Raw genomic sequence first — 17,037 nt, 5'->3', positions numbered from 1 at the left:
CTTCCAATCTTCTTCCGCCTGGACGTACCTTGTTTTAGAAGGGGAGAACAAGAAAAAAAATTCTCCCCCTCTCTGCTCAGTGCCCCTTCAGCGAAGCGGCAGGAGAAACGGAGCCCCTTCCATTTCTCCTCCCGCTTCGCTGACGGGGCGCTGCGCAGCTCTCCCTCTCTGCTGAAGCCAGGAGAGAAGTCAGCAAAAGGAACCCGAAGCCTTTGGAGCGCAGCACGAGTTCCCGGCTATCCCTGAAGCCTGGAGAGTGAGAGGGGTTGGTGCGCACTGACCCCCATCGCTCTCCAGGCTTCAGCGAAAGTAACGCGAAGCCTCCGGAGCGCGGATGGAGCACTCCCTTTGCACTTCGGAGGCTTCGCGTTGCTATCGCTCAAGCCAAGGAGCCTGCATTCGCTCCATAGGACGCACACACATTTCCCCTCACTTTTTGGAGGGGGAAAAGTGTGTCCTATAGAGCGAAAAATACAGTATATAAGATCTAAGCTGAAACATTAGATCTTAGAGTGCTCCGCAGGTTGGGAACGGGTGAAGAGTCCTCTAACGTTGAAGTGGGAAGGATTCTGAATCCCGCTGGTTGGAAACCAGGGGAGGGAAGAGTTGCTCTTGCGCTCATGTGCTGCTCTCTGGTTGGCCACTGTGGGAAAAGGAATAGCAGGCCATTCTCCTGTTCTGGACCTCCTGAGCCTATGTCTATGCTGGATGTTCTGGGCTGTGGCCTCTTCCACCTCGAGCACAACACAGTCGGGTGTCAAAACATAAGGGGTGGGGGGTCATCCCAGGCTTTTGGCTTTCCTGCTGGCACCGGGGGAAGAGGACACTGGCCTGATCCTGCAGGCTCTTACGCTGCTACCGAGGAGGTAGCAGGCAAGGCTAGCAGCAGCCGAGTGACTCCACCAGGTGGCAGCAAAGCAGCTTCGTGGGGTTTAGAGTCCCTGGGATATGTTGGGGGCGGTTGGTGCTGCCTGCCCTGGTGGGGGGGGGAAGGCTCAGGAGTCCAAGGTGGGGGTGCACAGATCCCTGGGGTGCAGAAATGCCCACTGCACAGCCTGTGGGGTGTGGAAGGGGTCAGAACTCCATCTGAGTCCCCCATCACTAAAGTCGCCACCCTTGCTCTCTGCCCCCCCCCCCTTGTGCCAAAGGGACCCATCCTTCTCTGAGTTGCTCTCTTCTGGCCTCTGCAACTGCCCTGGTCTCAGAGACTTTGGCTTCTTTTCCCAGGATTTGCTTGGCAGAATTTCCCCTGGGCAGAAACTCCCCTAGAATTGCCAGCTGTGATTCCCATTGTTCCGAGGCACCAGCCATGATGTTTGGAGCCAGTGATAGCCTTCTACTCCTCCACGCATTTGCCTAATCCTCTCCGAAAGCTGGTGGCCATTACTGCCTCAAGTGGGAGGGAGTTCCACAGGTTAACTGTCAAGAAATCCCTTCTTTTCTTGAGTGCTTTGGTTAAGAACAAAGGAAGAAAATCTTTTCCCTATCCACTTTCTCTGTGCTATACATAATTTCACACACCTCTTATTATGCCCCCCTTCTTTTTCTCGCTAAAACCCCCCAATATTATGCCCAGCTTGACTTTGGAACAGTCTCCCCTTCCTTGGAGGTTTTTAAGCAGAGTTTGGGTGGCCATCTTTCAAGGATGCTTCAGCTGAGATTCCTGCATTGCAGGGACTTGGATTGGGGTCTCTTCCAACTCTACAATTCTATGATTTGACCCTTTCCTCTCTGGGATGAAGTCTCAAGGCCTGAGTGTGGGTCTAATGAAGACTTGTGGGTCAACCTTAGACGGCAGATGGCCTGTTCTGTGCGTCAGGCCAAAGGAGAGCATCTCTCGCAGGGAGGGATGCGGGAGAGACAAAACAAGCCAATTCAGAGGAAATTTACCGAAGAATAATTCTTTATTTCACCACCCCCAACACACACACGCCGAGACTGCTGATCCCTAGCACTGGTCTTCTGCCTTGGTGCCATAGACCTCCACCTCGCACAAGGTCAAGTATTCGGCCCTTCCCGGGATGTGGATGCTCACATAGCGGCCCTTGAGCCAATTGCAATACAAGGTGCTGACGGAGCCAAGGCTGGTGTCTGTGATGGTCCCACAGCTGGAGAGAGAAAGTGGAGGTGAATCCAAAACAGCTCAGTCTATGGGGATATTCATACATTTATTCATACGTTTTGTTTCTATGCCGCTTTAGATTTTAAAGGGAAAAATCTCAAAGCTGTATGTGAAAGGACTCCCAAATGTCAGCCCTCACCCATTCCTATCGCTCAAAGGTGGCTTCCCAAATCCCCCAATTTTCACCATTAACCGCTGGCGTTGTTTTCAGGGCCCACTGCATGCCCAGGTCTTTACAAAGACGGGGGGGGGGGGCAGATGGCTGTGCCAAGGCAGGACAAGGGGCTTCGAATGGATCTCTGAGCGGAGGGATTGGAGGAAGGGCAGCGGCTTCTGGCCGAAGAGAGCAGACAGGAGGCGGCCAGGTGGAGTCCGAGGAGGACCCAGGAGGAGGGGGCCGCAGGGGTCAAGGGGGGTGAGGAGCTGGTGGCGGAGCAGAGATTTGGCTAAGGAAAGCGCAACTTCACAGAGGAGGGGGAAGCGAAGTGAATTGGCGATGCGCTGAAGAGGTCGGGCAGAGGAGGGGAGACGAAGGAAAGCCTTGACTCCATCTCTGAAGGAGGGATTGGGGTGGGGTGGGGTGTTTTTATTTATGGCCTGTCTTTTCCCCTGATGGGACTCAGCATGGCTTTGTCAGGTGTGCGTGCAGGAGCCAGGCCCTGTGACCAATAGGGCTCTGCAGGACTGGAGCCTTCCTAAGTTTGTTCTGGAGAGGCAAGGCATGGCTACACAGGTGAGGCCGATTGGTAACTCACAGCACCTGGTGGCAAGAGCCGGGAAGGGATATAAGGTCAGCATTTTCCCTTTGGCTCTTTGCCACAGCAACACACTCCCTGCCTTGCTGCGTTTGGCTTCTTGCTTCCTGATCCTTGAACCTCAGCTTCATGACTCCCTGCTTCTTGATCCTCGGACCCTTGGCTTCTTGACTCCTGGCTTCTGGACCCCCGTTCCTGCTCCCACCCCTCCATCTTGCCCCCGGTCCCGACGTCCCCAGCCAGGACTTTGATCGCCTGTGAACCGGACCGTGACAGGCTTACAGATAAAAAGAAGAACTGCAAAACACACGGAAAAGCAATCATTACCAAAAACCCCAATTAAACGGTGGTAGAATTAAAACTGTACACATTGTGTTTGCTGGGACCTGTGTAGAGGAGGGCAAGCAAGATGGCCAAGAGTCTGGGAACCAAGTCTCAATGAGGAACGGTTGATGGAATTGGGGATGTTTAGCCTAGAAAGGGAAATTTGAGAGCCATCTCCAAATATCTCAAGAGCTGTCACCTGGAAGATGGAGCAAGCTTGTTTTCTCCTGGGTTGGAGAGGACGACCTGAACCAAGGACTCCAAGTTACAAGACGGGAGATTTCTGGAAGGAGATTTTGGGAAGAGGCAACTGCAACTTACAGGGGGTTGGACTTTCCATGGTCAGCCACAGAGTCTCCCACGTGGACCTCGGCTCCCTGGAGTCTCTCACTGCAGCAGTCCCCACGATTCTTCACCACCACAGCAGAAATGGCGTACTGCTGGCCCAAGTCCACGTGCCACCAGGGCTCCGTGTCCAGCTGCGTGTGGGTGCAGGTGCCCGTTTCAAACCAGTCCCCACTGCAGTTCCCATACACGGCTTTGCTTGCTGTTCCAATAATCTCGTGGGGGAAGCAGGGGCGCCGACTTATAAAAAATATTGGGGGGGGGCCATACCAGGGTCCTGCCCCGGGAAGTTTTCTAAATTTTAGGTGAAAATTAGTGAGTTTTAAAGTTTTTTAAAAGTATTTTAGAGTCATATGATCAACATTAGAACCCTGAAAACTCGACTCTCTATAACTCCACACTCCGGGAAACTCGACAAGCCTGAAACACTTTTTGGCTTTGAAAAAAGAAACAAAACATAAACACGCACGGTATTTTCGTAAAAAGCTAATTTAATTTATAGTAACAATTATGCTTATAGACTATTACAGAGCAGTGAATATATAGCTCTGAAAAGACTGAAATGATATTTAAATAAATCCTAAACTATCATTAAAAGAATAAAACATAAAATATTGCTGTCGCACAGTAATAGCACTTTGATTAATAAGTGAAATAGCTAATTTAAGCTTACTTTGAATAAGGCTGAGGGTTCATTAAATAAAAATAATATCTCAAAGTTAATGCTTTAATACAGTTAATAAAGTTAATACAGTATGCCTAATACTGTATGTAAATACTGTAATACTGTATGTAAATAACGGGCTTTAATTGGGTCTTACACCCTAAAAATATTTAAGTATTTGAAAATAACTAATACAGTACTATAGTAATATAGAAATACAGTACTAAACTAGTACCAATATTTCAAAACTGAAAATTTAACATTCTGTATGTATTTAATTCTCTATTTTATAAAGATTTTTAATATCTGACAGTGAGTTTGGAGTAGCCCAATGCAAAAATCCTGAGGATCCATGTGGATCCATCCTTTGTAACCACTTTTTGCACCACTGTGACCCTAGGCAACAGTGGGTGCGTGATTTTTTTGGTGCAAGATGTAGCCATGGACATGCTATGTGATCTGATGGTGAATTTGGGGTAACCCAGTGCAAAAATCCTGAGGATCCATGTGGATCCGTGCTTTGTCACCACGTTTTAAATGGGGAGGGAAGGAAAAACACAGAAGGGACAAGAAGCACAAGAGGGGTGTGCGAAGAAGCAGCTGGCTAAGAATGCAGGGGAGGAGTTTAACGGGGTGGGGGGGAGGAAAGGAAGGCAAAAGTCCCCCCCCCAAGCCAGCCCTCTCTTTCTCTCTCCCACCTGCGAGTCCTAGAGCACGGAGAGGAGGAGGTGGTGGGCTGGAGCCTGCACGCAGTGTGACTAGGAAAGAATTAGAAGGAAGGACCCGATCCTTTCCTTAACCCTCTGCTTGCCAGGAGGGCAGGGGATTCCCTGCTCTTTGTTGAGTTTGAGCAAACGCAGCAACAGAAGCGGGAGAGCAGTAAGACCCTGAGGCAGAATGCAGGAAAGCAGCAGCTTCCACCCGATCTTATTTTTGTCTGATTTTTGCCTATTTTTGCCCCTGCGCTCCGGCGAGTCAGCTCCAGGGACCACACATTCGCTCAATAACACGCACAGACATTTCCCCTTACTTTTTAGGAGAAAAAATCTGCGTGTTATAGAGCGAAATTTACGGTAATAATTTTTTTAAATTATTGGGGGGGCTCTGCCCCCCCAAACGAATTTTTGAGGGGGCTCGGGCCCCCTCAGGCCCCATGGAGTCGGCGCCTATGGGGGGAAGACTGAGGACTGACAGGCTGGGCGGCCTCTGGCCAGGTTGCGAGCTGGAGTCAGGGAAGGAGAGAAAGAAGATGGGGACAAGGACAAAGAATAATGCAATAAGAGACCAGCCCGTCTCACCCAGCACCTGCTCTCGCAGTGGCCACTCCAATACTTCTGAGAAGCCCCCAAGCAGAACAGGAAGGCAACAGCAGGCTCATTATTATTTTTAAATTTAGATTTCTTTCATGCTCAGAACAAGCAGTGACACTAAAGAATACAGTACCATTTCTTAATTACACTGCAGCCATGTGCCCTACTTGAGAGAAGGAAGCCCCACGTCCGCACAGAAGCTCAGAGAAATGAGGAGGTGCTTACAGAACAAAACTAGACTTTCTATTGGATTGCACTCGCTTACTAGCAGTGCCTGTGATAAGGATCTAGGGGTCTTGGTGGACCACAACTTAAGATGAGTGATGCAGAAGCAAAAAAAATGTGAATGCTATTCTAGGTTACATCAGTAGACGTCTAGGGTCTAGATCAAGGGAAGTAATTGTTCCACTCTCTTCTGCCCTGGAATACTGTGTCCAATTCTGGCCACCATAATTTAAGAAGGATGTTGACGAGCTGGAAGGTGTGCAGAGGAGGGCGACCAAGATGATGAAGGGTCTGGAAACCAAGCCTTATGAGGAACGGTTGAAGGAGTTGAATATGTTTAGCCTGGAAAAGAGGAGCCTGAGAGGAGATATGAGAGCCATCTGCAAATATCTCAAGAGCTGTCACCTGGAAGACGGTGCAAGCTTGTTTTCCCCTGCTCTGGAAGGTAGGACTTGAACTGATGGCTTTATTTTGCAAGAAAGGAGATTCCTACTAAACATTTGGAAAAGCTTTCTGACAGTAAGAGCTGTTCGGCAGCGGAGCAGGCTCCCACGAGAGGGGGTGGACTCTCCTTCCCTGGGGGGTTTTAAGCAGAGGTTGGATGGCCACATGTCCTGGGTGCTTGAGTTGAGATTCCTGCAATGCAGGGGGCTGGACTAGGTGACCCCAGGGTGCCTTTCAACTCTACAATTATATGATCCTATGAGGCTGACCCAGGGTCTCTCTCTCCAAAAACAGCAAGGGCAACAGACTGAAACTGGACTCTATTTGTTGACTTAATAAAGTCTGTCTCCTGCTTGCTTGTAATAAAACTCCGAAGTGTTGCTTTGACCCATAGACTGGCCCTTGCGCCCCCCCATGTCTTACCAATAGCTTGCAGTTCTGGCTTGCAGCTCTGGGCCTCCGCCTGGCCTGCCAGGAGCACCAGGGGCAGCAGCCAAGTCCAGGTGGGGAGCATCCTGCAAGGGCAGAGGGGAGATGGCAGTGAGGGACAGCCGCCTGCAGGAGCCATGGGGGTCTGGGCCCCCTAGCAGCCTCAGAGGGCTTTGCTTGCAGCCAGGAGTGCTGAAGAGGCATTCAGGTCAATCAAGGACCACGTTGGGCAGGAGAACGGTCGTCCTCCAAAGATTCCTGACAGTCCTATATAAGACCTGAACAATAAGAATGCCATTTCAGATCTGCCCATTCAGGGTCAAGACTTCCAGGCATGTTCTAGGCTTCAAGGCTCACATCCAATGGATTTCCCAGACTTACCTTGGCTCTCTTTCTTGGGATCAGCGCCTGTTGTCCTTCTTGGTGGCTTGGCAAGCCCAGGTTTTCCTCTTGAAACTGACACAGAGCCCTCCCTGCTTCCAGCTGAGTCCTCTCCCTCCTGGTTTTATCCCCTTTCAAACAGGCAGTTCCTGTTTGACTCAGAACAACCCGACTAATCAGGAAGGCGGGAATTTGGCTATCAAGATCCACTGTTTACATCCGTCTTCTCACACGGCTTGTGTGGTTTCTACATCTCTGCCAAGAGGGGGAATTTGCACAGCCTTATCACCAGGGGATCTGCCTTGAGTTTAGCAACATATCCTTGTTGCATTTAGAGGGCAGGTGGGTGCTAAAGTGAGTACAAGAATGCCTTTAATTGAATGTGCTTCGGGTTGAGCGCATTTGAGTTGCGCTCCGCAGCAACCTGGAAGTAACGGAGCCTGTTACTTCTGGGTTTCGCCGCTCGTGCATGCGCAGATGCTCAAAATGACGCCATGCTCGGAAGCGGCAAAACACAACATGCACAGATGTGCCGTCACATCTTGCATTCTGTTTGGGATGTGAACGGGGCTCCAGAACAGATCCCGTTCGCATCCCGAGGTACCACTGTATTGGACGCAGCCAGTCTGGGATTTCCTGAGCCCTGCCATGACCACCACACTCTGTGATCTATGGCAGTTGAGTGCCAGACGGCAACTAAGGCCTTCGATGGCTGCTAGTCATGGTGACGATGTTCTTTCTCCTCTGAAGGCCAGTTGCTGGGAGCCACAAGTAGCGAGAGCGCTGTTTCGCTCCTCTCCTTCTGGTGGGCTTCCCATGGGCACCTGGTTGGCAATGGAGAGAACAGGATTCTGGGCGAGGAGATGGACCTCTGGTCTGATCCAGAAGGTTGCTATGATATTCTTAAGAGAGCCTCTTTACCTCACATAGGTAGACTGATGTTGTCAATACTACTTCAGACTATTGACTTTGTGTTTTAATGGGCATGGCTGGGAAGTGGCCAAAATAAATATGGCTTTTAGTGTTTGTTGCAAACATGTGTTAAATGAGAAATTGGAGGCTTCATATATTCAAATCACTTGGCACTGCCTAGGGACAAATATTGCTTCCTCTTGCAGGTCAGAGTCTGCGTCCAGTTGGAGGGAACAGAGAGTTCTAGGAGTCCAGAAATTGCATTTTTTTGAAGGCAAGTTCCAGTCCCTTGGAGATTTACACTCCTCAGAATAATTAAGCAAGACTGGATTTGGCTTAAACTAGGTTTAAATGTGTTGTTTAGACATGCTAGGCTGCCCAGTGGTTGTCCTAATTCACCTTCCTGCCTTGTCTTTAAACTCACCTCCTTTTTTATTATTTTTTGACCTGGTTATGAAAAAAATTCTGGGGTGAGAGACTACTCAACAGCCCAGCTCCTTGGGGTGCAAGTCCCCTGTGGGTCTACGTGTTGGAGATAAGCAGTGTCCAGTGCACAGCGGAATGATGAAAACTACGTGCCAACATGCTCTATATTACTTTATTTACACTTCAAAGCTGGTAATTTACAGAAAAACATCTTCCCTCTGCCGGAGCAGAGAAAGGCATCCTCTCTCCTCTAAAGCACGGAGAGAATCACACTGAACTGCAAAGAACAGTGAAAAACAGGAAACCAGTGTACGTCACATCCAGTCTCCTTTCCCGTGAGAAAACCCAACAGCACTTGACTGTGGAATGTAAACATTGTCTTGTGACAAGCACTTCGCTGCTCAGTGAAGGAAGCAGAAACCAACATCCTCCCCCTTTCTGTGAACATCACTGGGCAGCGTGTTCGTACAATATCAGTACAAACCCAACTTCTGCACATAGGTACAGTGTTGATCCCTTGATACAATCTTGGACAATACATCAGCAGGAATTTCATTACCTGGCATATAGGACACCGTTACGAGTCCCTTTTGAATACGTTCCCTAGCATGTTGCAACTTTAATTGCAAGTGCTTCGTGCTTTGCTTACAACCTTCAGAATTCAGCAAAGCCAAACATGCTTTGTTGTCCTGGTAAACCTGGATTGGACATTTGACAGGAATTTTTATGTCTTTGCACAATTGTAACAACCATTCACAATCCTTAAGTGAATAAGACAGTGCATTCAGTTCAGCTTCACAAGTACTTAAGCTAACTGTTGTTTGCTTCTTGCATGACCAATCAAATAGACCCTGATTGTACTTATAGCAAACTCCAGACGTACTTTTCCTGTCTGTAGTGTCACTTCCAAAACTTGCATCTGCAAATATCTCAAGACCACCAGACTTCTGATTGTTAAATCTCAGTCTGTAATGCATAGTGCCTTTCAAATACCGCGCTATGCGTTTCAGAGCTTTCCAATCCTTAACAGTAGGATTGTTGACTTGTCTGCTTAGCAAATTACAGCTAACAGCAATGTCAGGTCTTGAACATCTGGCAATGAAGTTTAGCTTGCCTAGCACACTTCTGTACAGTGTAGTATCAGAAAATGCTTCTCCAGTGTCATCTACCTGATAACCTGTTGTCATCGGTGTGTCTACAGGGTTAGCATCCATCAGGTTTAATTTGCTTAACACATCAGCAATTTTCCGTGACTGGTGTACTAGAATGTTACCATCTTGATCTCTCTCTATTTCCAGAGATAGGTAGTTGTTTACCTCACCAAGATCTTTCATGTCAAAGTGCTCTTTCAATTGAGCTAGGGCATTATTGTACATTGTGACATCCTTCCAAAAGAATAAAAGATCATCAACATAAAACAAACAATACAGTTTCTTTTGCCCCTCCTCTTTGACAAATACGCATGGATCAGCTTTCCCTTGCTTAAAACCTAGAGAAAACAATACTTCAGTGAGTTTTGTGTGCCAACACCGTGCACTTTGTTTGAGACCATAAAGGGACTTCTTCAGAGCACAAACATATCCCTGTTTTACCTGTACGCCATCAGGTGGAAGCATATAAAGTGATTCATCTAGAGATCCGTACAGAAAAGCTGTATTCACATCATGGTGACTAATGTGTAGATTCTCTTCTGCAGCTAGCTTGAGCATAAGCCTAATGCTCTCATACCTCACGGTGGGTGAGTAGGTCTCATGATAGTCTTCACCTGGTACCTGTGCAAAACCTCTGGCTACCAATCTGGCTTTGTGTCTGACTATCTTGCCATTTTGATCTGTCTTCGCTTTGAAGACCCATTTGCTTCCAAGCAGTTTCATTCCTGGAACTACTGGAACAAGGTCCCATGTTTTGTTCCTTTCCAAGGAATCAAGCTCAGCCTTCATGGCATTTAACCATGGCTCAGCTTCCTTTGAATCCAAATCCTGGATTTCTTGGAAACTTGAAGGTTCAAACACCTTCTTGGAGCTTTTAACAGCTGTTACTGCTATCTTAGCAAACTCATCAGCAAATCTCTTTGGAGGTCTGCCTTTTGTTGCTCTCTGTGACCTGCGAATTAGCCTTAAGTCTTCAACACTCTCCTCTTCCTTCTTAGGAGAAAAGTGACCTATTGTGAACAATGGTTCCTCTAATTCTTGATCAGAGCTTTCAGAGGGTCGCATAGAGGCTTTCGCACTCTTGAAATCCTCTGAATCACCCGATTCAGTTTCAGACTCAGAATCAGAACCTTCATCAGTGGGTGTGGGTTGTTGCGGTTGCTTTTGACTATCCTCAGTTTCATCACTGTCATCAGGATAACATTGGAAAATTCCCACATTCTCCCCCCACTTGGCATTGTACTCAACACTTCTTGTGAGCTTAATTGCCTTAGAGTCAGTCATCATTATTCTGTAAGACCCTTTCTGATAACCTAGAAAGATACCATGCAATCCACGCTTGTCTAACTTGGAGCTTTGTGGTGAGTGAACCCACATGTCAGAACCAAAAATTTTCATGTGTTTGATGTATGGCTTCTTGCCAAACATCTTCTCATAGGGGGTACAACCAATCGCTGAAGATAACCTGCGATTATAACTGTAAGTGAAACATGAGAGAGCTTCGGCCCAATAACTCTCTGGAAGATTGGCATCATGCAGCAAGGTTTTTAACCCTTGAAGCAATGTCTGATTTGCTCGTTCCGCAAGTCCATTCTGCCATGGCGAGCGAGGACTAGACAAATCGTGTTGAATTCCTTTCTCAGTCAGAAAAGCTTCAAACTGCTGAGAAGTGAATTCTCCCCCGCGATCACTGAAAAGAGTCTTTACCTTCTTACCATGCACATTTCCCAACCAAGCACAGAATTCCTTGAACCTTGGAAAAGCCTCTGATTTCTGCTTGAGATTGTACACATAAATATACCTGGAAAATGCATCAATGAGAACCATGAAGTACCTGTTTCCACCCAAAGAGGGCGCTAGTGGTCCAACCAAATCAGCATGAACAACCTGGTATGGTTCTGTAGCTTACCTACTAGACACCTTACCTTTCACAGCCATTTTTACCTTGTTTGCTGCGCATGCCTTGCACTTCATGTGGTACCTGCAGGGTTTAATAGTCATACCTTCAACCAAGGCAGGCATTTTAGATACTGCCTCAAAATGCAAATGACCAAATTTTCGATGAAAATCGTGAATACATTCTGCATGCAAACTTTTGTTAGAACCTGCAATGCAACAAGTGTCATCCTGCACAACATCATCAAAATACAAAACATACAAACGATCAACATATTCAGCATGCAATACATAATCATTTTTCTTTGTGATGATGCACCTTTTGTTCTTAAAGGAAACGTCAATTTTCCACTCATTCAGCTGTCCAACGCTGAGCAGATTATGCTTAGCATCTGGCACATAAAGCACATCCTGTATCGATAAGTCCAAACTGTGAAGAACAACAGTTCCGTAGCCTTTACTGGGAATTGTGTGGTCATCCGCCTGGTGAATCGCACCTTCCTGCGGTGTAAAAGACACGAACAGTCGCTTATCGTTGCACATGTGGTGGGTCGCCGCTGAATCAACAACGAAGAAAGATCTAGACGTCTTCTGGACCTCTGCAACCTTTGGAGTGAAGCGTGAGACCATTGCCTTGTGCTGCGTTGTCCTGGACACCGGACCTTTGCCTTTGCCTCGGCCTTTTCCACGCGATGAGCTTTCGCTGCGCTGCTCTGTCTTGGCCCTGGGATATCTGCATTCCCTCTTCATATGGCCTAGACGTCCACACGTGTAGCATTTCACTGCCTTCAAAGCTTTGGCGCCATCTGGTGGTTCCACTGCACTATGGGATGACGTCTGTGAAGACTCCCCCTTGCCCATGCAGCTATCACCCTGGCGGTCTGCTTCATTCTGAATCATGGCAGTATCACAGGCTACTCTGAGCTGAGCATGTGGCTGATTGGCATCAGATTCCCCACTTGCATCAGCCAGCCTTCTGCAGCTAGCCATCATGACTCTGGCATTAGCCTTCTGCGTCATCTCTGCTGCTTTAAATCAAGCTGCTTTATACAAGCTGCGTCTGTGTACAACTGCAGCTGCTTCATTCCAAAAGCAAGTTCAAAAGTACTTTTTCTCTCTGCTGTCTTAAATTCATGCTGCGACACTGCTGCAGCTGCTTTACTTTCGATTTCCCCCAGCATAGGAAAAATTTATCCTTCTAGCCTTTTGCCTGTGCCACGGCAAAACCGGCTATAAAAGTTCAAAGTCCAGCCATAAAGCCATTAATTAGAAGCTGGCAGGCTGCCCGGAGCTGTAGCACATACCTCATCAAATCATCTTGACGCGCAGAGATATCGTCCGATCCGGCCCTCTGCATTCCGATCCTTTGCCGGCACTCCAATTCTTTGCTCCTTTGTTCCTTTGCCAGGAGCCCGACTTCTGGAGTCCATTCTCAAAACACTGCGTTTTTCTGGGCCCGGAACCAAATGTTGGAGATAAGCAGTGTCCAGTGCACAGCGGAATGATGAAAAGTACGTGCCAACATGCTCTATATTACTTTATTTACACTTCAAAGCTGGTAATTTACAGAAAAACATCTTCCCTCTGCCGGAGCAGAGAAAGGCATCCTCTCTCCTCTAAAGCACGGAGAGAATCACACTGAACTGCAAAGAACAGTGAAAAACAGGAAACCAGTGTACGTCACATCCAGTCTCCTTTCCCGTGAGAAAACCCAACAGCACTTGACTGTGGAATGTAAACATTGTCTTGTGACAAGCACTTCGCTGCTCAGTGAAGGAAGCAGAAACCAACATCTACGCAGTCAGTAAAAGAAGGAAGTTCCAGCCAAGAAATTTGGAGCAAAACAGCAGTCAGAAGACCATGATCTTTATTGTTGTGCAACAGGTCCCCCCAGGAGTAAGAACCCCGAGTAAGGGGTGACCTCCTCTTTTAAACCTTCCCTCCTTCCCCCAGAATACACTTCGAGAGGCATCACTGAGACATCATCACTACATCGCTGGCATGTCACAAATGGGTGGGGGGTAAACAAGTCCAACATGAGGTCACTTTATCAGACCCCTTTCCCAACACCTCTTAAGTCCCCATCACCAAAAGAACAATAGAACTCTTGACATCTCCTTGCCCTCAGTCTGGAGATGGGCTTTCAGAACATCGGACTTGCTCAACCGCCTCTGCGGATGTCTAGTGTTGCCCCCCTGGTTGCTCCCTGGGTAGGGGGCCATGTCTGTGCTCTCATGCTTGGGGGATTGTGGCGGGATGTCCTGTTCCTGCTGCCTACAGGACTTCCTGATTCTTGGCTCATGGAGGGAGGTGGAGCCCAAATTCACCTTTCTTTAAGGGTTAAAATGGCCTTGGAATGAGGAAAGCCAGTAAAAGTATGGATTTTCTACGAATTTATAAATCTAGGTATCTTCCCTGAGCTGTCAAGTCGAAAGGATGGTGTTATGCACTGAGTTGGATAGGATCCAAAATGCAGCAGTCTGATTGGTCCTAGAACAATAGGATCCAGAATGCAGCAGTATGATTGGTCCGCAGGAGCCACCCAATCCATCTCCAGGTGGAAGTGAATCCGCAACCTGATTGGCCTACAGGAGAATCCCAGTATTAGCCAATCACGTGGGGACCATTGTGTATATAAAGCAGATATTTTGGGGGGACATTCATTCCTCGCTACTATGAGCTGAATAAAGAGCATGAAATCCACACTCGACTCCGAGTATATTTCAGATACATTCAGGCATAATATTTGTAATGAGTGCCTCCTTCCTCCTGCCATTTTGCCTCCCCGAGGAAGGAGACCCCCCAGAGCTGCTGCCCACTGAGGTCTAGGCTGGGAAGAGGGAGAGGCCACCTTTATAGCCAGGCAACTGACAGGTGCCTTTGTGACATCATAGACAGCCCCCAGCCAATGGGAGCAGCCAACCAGCTACAAATCCACCTAACAGTTACCTCGTTCAACCCACATTTTACCAGCTTCCTTGCAAGAATATCATGGAGGACTTTGTCAAAAGAACTTACTGAAATCAAGATACGCTATGTCCACAGCATTCCCCTGATCTACCAAGCTTGTTACTCCATAAAAAAGAAAGAAATTGGGTTCATCTGACATGACTTATCTTTGAGAAACCTATGCTGGGTCTTAGTAATCACAGCATCCTTTTCTAAGTTCTCATAGACTGACTGCTGAATTACACCAGTGTGGTGTAGTGGTTAAGAGCGGTAGTCTCCTAATCTGGGGAACCGGGTTCGCGTCTCCGCTCCTCCACATGCAGCTGCTGGGTGACCTTGGGCCAGTCACACGTCTTTGAAGTCTCTCAGCCCCACTCACCTCACAGAGTGTTTGCTGTGGGGGAGGAAGGGAAAGGAGAATGTTAGCCGCTTTGAGACTCCTTAAAGGGAGTGAAAGGTGGGATATCAAATCCAAACTACTCCCTCTTCTTCTTCTTCTTCTTCTTCTTCTTCTTCTTCTTCTTCTTCTTCTTCTTCTTCTTCTTCTATCTGTTCTTGGACCTTTCCTGGTATCAATGTCAAGCTCACTGGTGGGTAGTGATTTATGTGTGGAAATAAACCAGATGGAGGTAGCCATCTGTTCCATGGCACAGAGCAACTGCATTCCTGCATTGGAGTTGGACTAAATGACCCCTCAACTCTACAATTCTTTGATTATGCTGATCATGGTTCTTAACTGGTCAGCCAAAGCCATTGCCTGACAAGAAGACTGGTTTACAAGCCTGTTCTTATACATTCCACCCACACAGATGCAGCTTCCAGACTGACCCTGCTAAACCTACATCATATACCAAAACTGACCAGGGCTACCAAGGCCCTAGTCCCTAGCAAATTCTGAGCTAATGTTTTCATGATTCGCAGTGGGAATAACTGACACCTTGTGCTTTGGGGGTGGGGCAGGGGGAGACATTTCCATTCTTATTTAAAAAGTTCAACACTGAAGTCTTACACAAGGCGAGAATTGCCCAAGTAAGCCTTGCACACCACTGATAAACAGGTCTTGAGCAATACCTCTGCAATCATCAAAAACCCCAAATGACTCAGGACAAATTAAAGAAAGTTCAGGTGGAGTAGCATGATTTCGGCAGCCCTGTGTGGGGGGGTGACCTTGGTGGGGGCCACATTTGCGAACATCCAGTTCTGCCCCTCCTGGTGCTAAAATCCTGCTTGCTGGCGCCCCACAGACAACTCTTCAGCCCCTTTGAGAACAGGATGCTGGACTAGATGGGCCCGATCCGGCAAGCTATGATGTTGTTGTTGTAAAATATGACCATTCCATAGAGAAAGAGGACTCAAGTGTTCACCATCAGAAGAGCAGCTTCCAGGTCATTGGTTTGGGGAGAAATAGGAGGTCTCCCTGTGTGTGTGTTGGGGGAAAAGACACGATTTGGGTTTGTGTCTGACCCACAGCAGACAAGCTCCCTTCTTGCAGCTCTTCCCAACACCTGGCAATTCAGGCTTGCAGCTCTGGGAATCCCCTTTCAGGAGTGCCTGGACCAGCCGCCAAGTCCAGGTGAGTGGTCTCCTGCCAGGAGGAAGTGGATCGTGCTGGAGCCATCGGGGTCTGCCCCACTGTTAGCATCAGGAGCAGTAAGAAGATGGGAAAAGGTGAGCTCAGAGCCACCCAGGAATGCTGAGAGGAGACCTTCAGAAGAATCAAGAGCCCTGCTGGCCAGAGAGCTCCATGCGCTTCCTCAAATGGAAATGGCAGGCGAACATGAGTGGGGCAAAACGTTCCTGTTCAGTCCTTGTCAGCATGGAAATAGAGTGAGTGGGAGAGAGAAAGAGAGAGTTCTGGAAAATTATGAAAAAAATGGCAATGCTTGCATTAGCATACTAATGTAACATGTTAAAGAATATGTGGTTGAGTAAGTTCGGGGAAGTCAGTGAGGTGTGGTAGCTGTGTGATTAAATCTGTGGTTCGGTGACCATTGAAATGGGGAACCTGGAAACGAAGGCAAAAGGTTGAAAGGCGGGCAGGAGAGCATGGCGCTGGTTAGAAACTGCTGCTGCTGAGAAGATAAGAGGGGGGAGAATGAATAAACACGGAGCCAGTGTAACTGCAGACATGTTCCATGTGGACTCTCCTCCTCTGGGGGCTTCTAAGCAGAGGTCAGATGGACATCTGCCATAGATGCTTTACTTGAGATGGCCCAACTCCCAAATTCTATGATTCCTTGTAGGTAAATGTATGACAGATTTGAATTTGATGCTCTTGGGGTCTCTTGCCTGAACCGTGAGGTTGGCAGGACAGCATTCCTGATCCGAAGCTCCCTGCTTGGCTGAGCGACTGTCAGAGATGTCGAAAGGGGCAGCTGCTCTGGCCAAGGGAGCTGAGGACTCGGGCCCCAAGAGAAAAGGTTGGCTGACAGCCTGAAGAGATACCGTACTTTGCTGTGTATAAGACTAGGTTTTTTTATTTCAAAAATAGGTTCAGAATTGTGGGTCGTCTTATACATGGATACAATCTCCCCCCATTTTCTCAATTTAAGTCCCAAAAATAGGGGGCGTCTTATACGTGGGGGCGTGTTATGTATGTTATTCTTGTTCTCTTCTTCTATATGTTAAGTTGACAGAATATGCGCAGCTTGCAGACTTAACATACGGAACATGTATTTCCCAGACACAAGGACTGTTCACCTTG

The 17,037-nt window shown here is 47.8% G+C and overlaps 1 protein-coding gene and 1 long non-coding RNA gene across 2 annotated transcripts in view; both read right to left on the bottom strand.

Annotated features, from left to right (window-relative positions):
- Positions 1–1,885: 1,885 nt before the first annotated feature.
- LOC310849281 (fucolectin-like) overlaps positions 1,886–17,037 on the bottom strand; it is a 43,194-nt gene continuing 28,042 nt past the window's right edge. Inside the window, exon 4 of the mRNA XM_083749474.1 lies at positions 1,886–2,108. Within this exon, the coding sequence (XP_083605600.1) occupies positions 1,949–2,108 (160 nt within the window). The 3' untranslated portion in view covers positions 1,886–1,948. The remainder of the gene's footprint in view (positions 2,109–17,037) is intronic.
- On the bottom strand, positions 5,376–7,038 carry LOC310849322. The gene is made up of 3 exons (XR_014566854.1): positions 7,000–7,038; positions 6,613–6,704; positions 5,376–5,432 (listed from the first exon to the last, which is right to left on the bottom strand). It is a non-coding gene; the product is annotated as an uncharacterized lncRNA (long non-coding RNA).

The sequence above is a fragment of the Podarcis gaigeae genome (assembly GCF_964106915.1).
Source record: "Podarcis gaigeae genome assembly, chromosome: 7".
Taxonomy (NCBI): domain Eukaryota; kingdom Metazoa; phylum Chordata; class Lepidosauria; order Squamata; family Lacertidae; genus Podarcis; species Podarcis gaigeae.
Note: the sequence above shows the minus strand (reverse complement) of the source record. Positions and strands in the feature narration are given on the sequence as shown.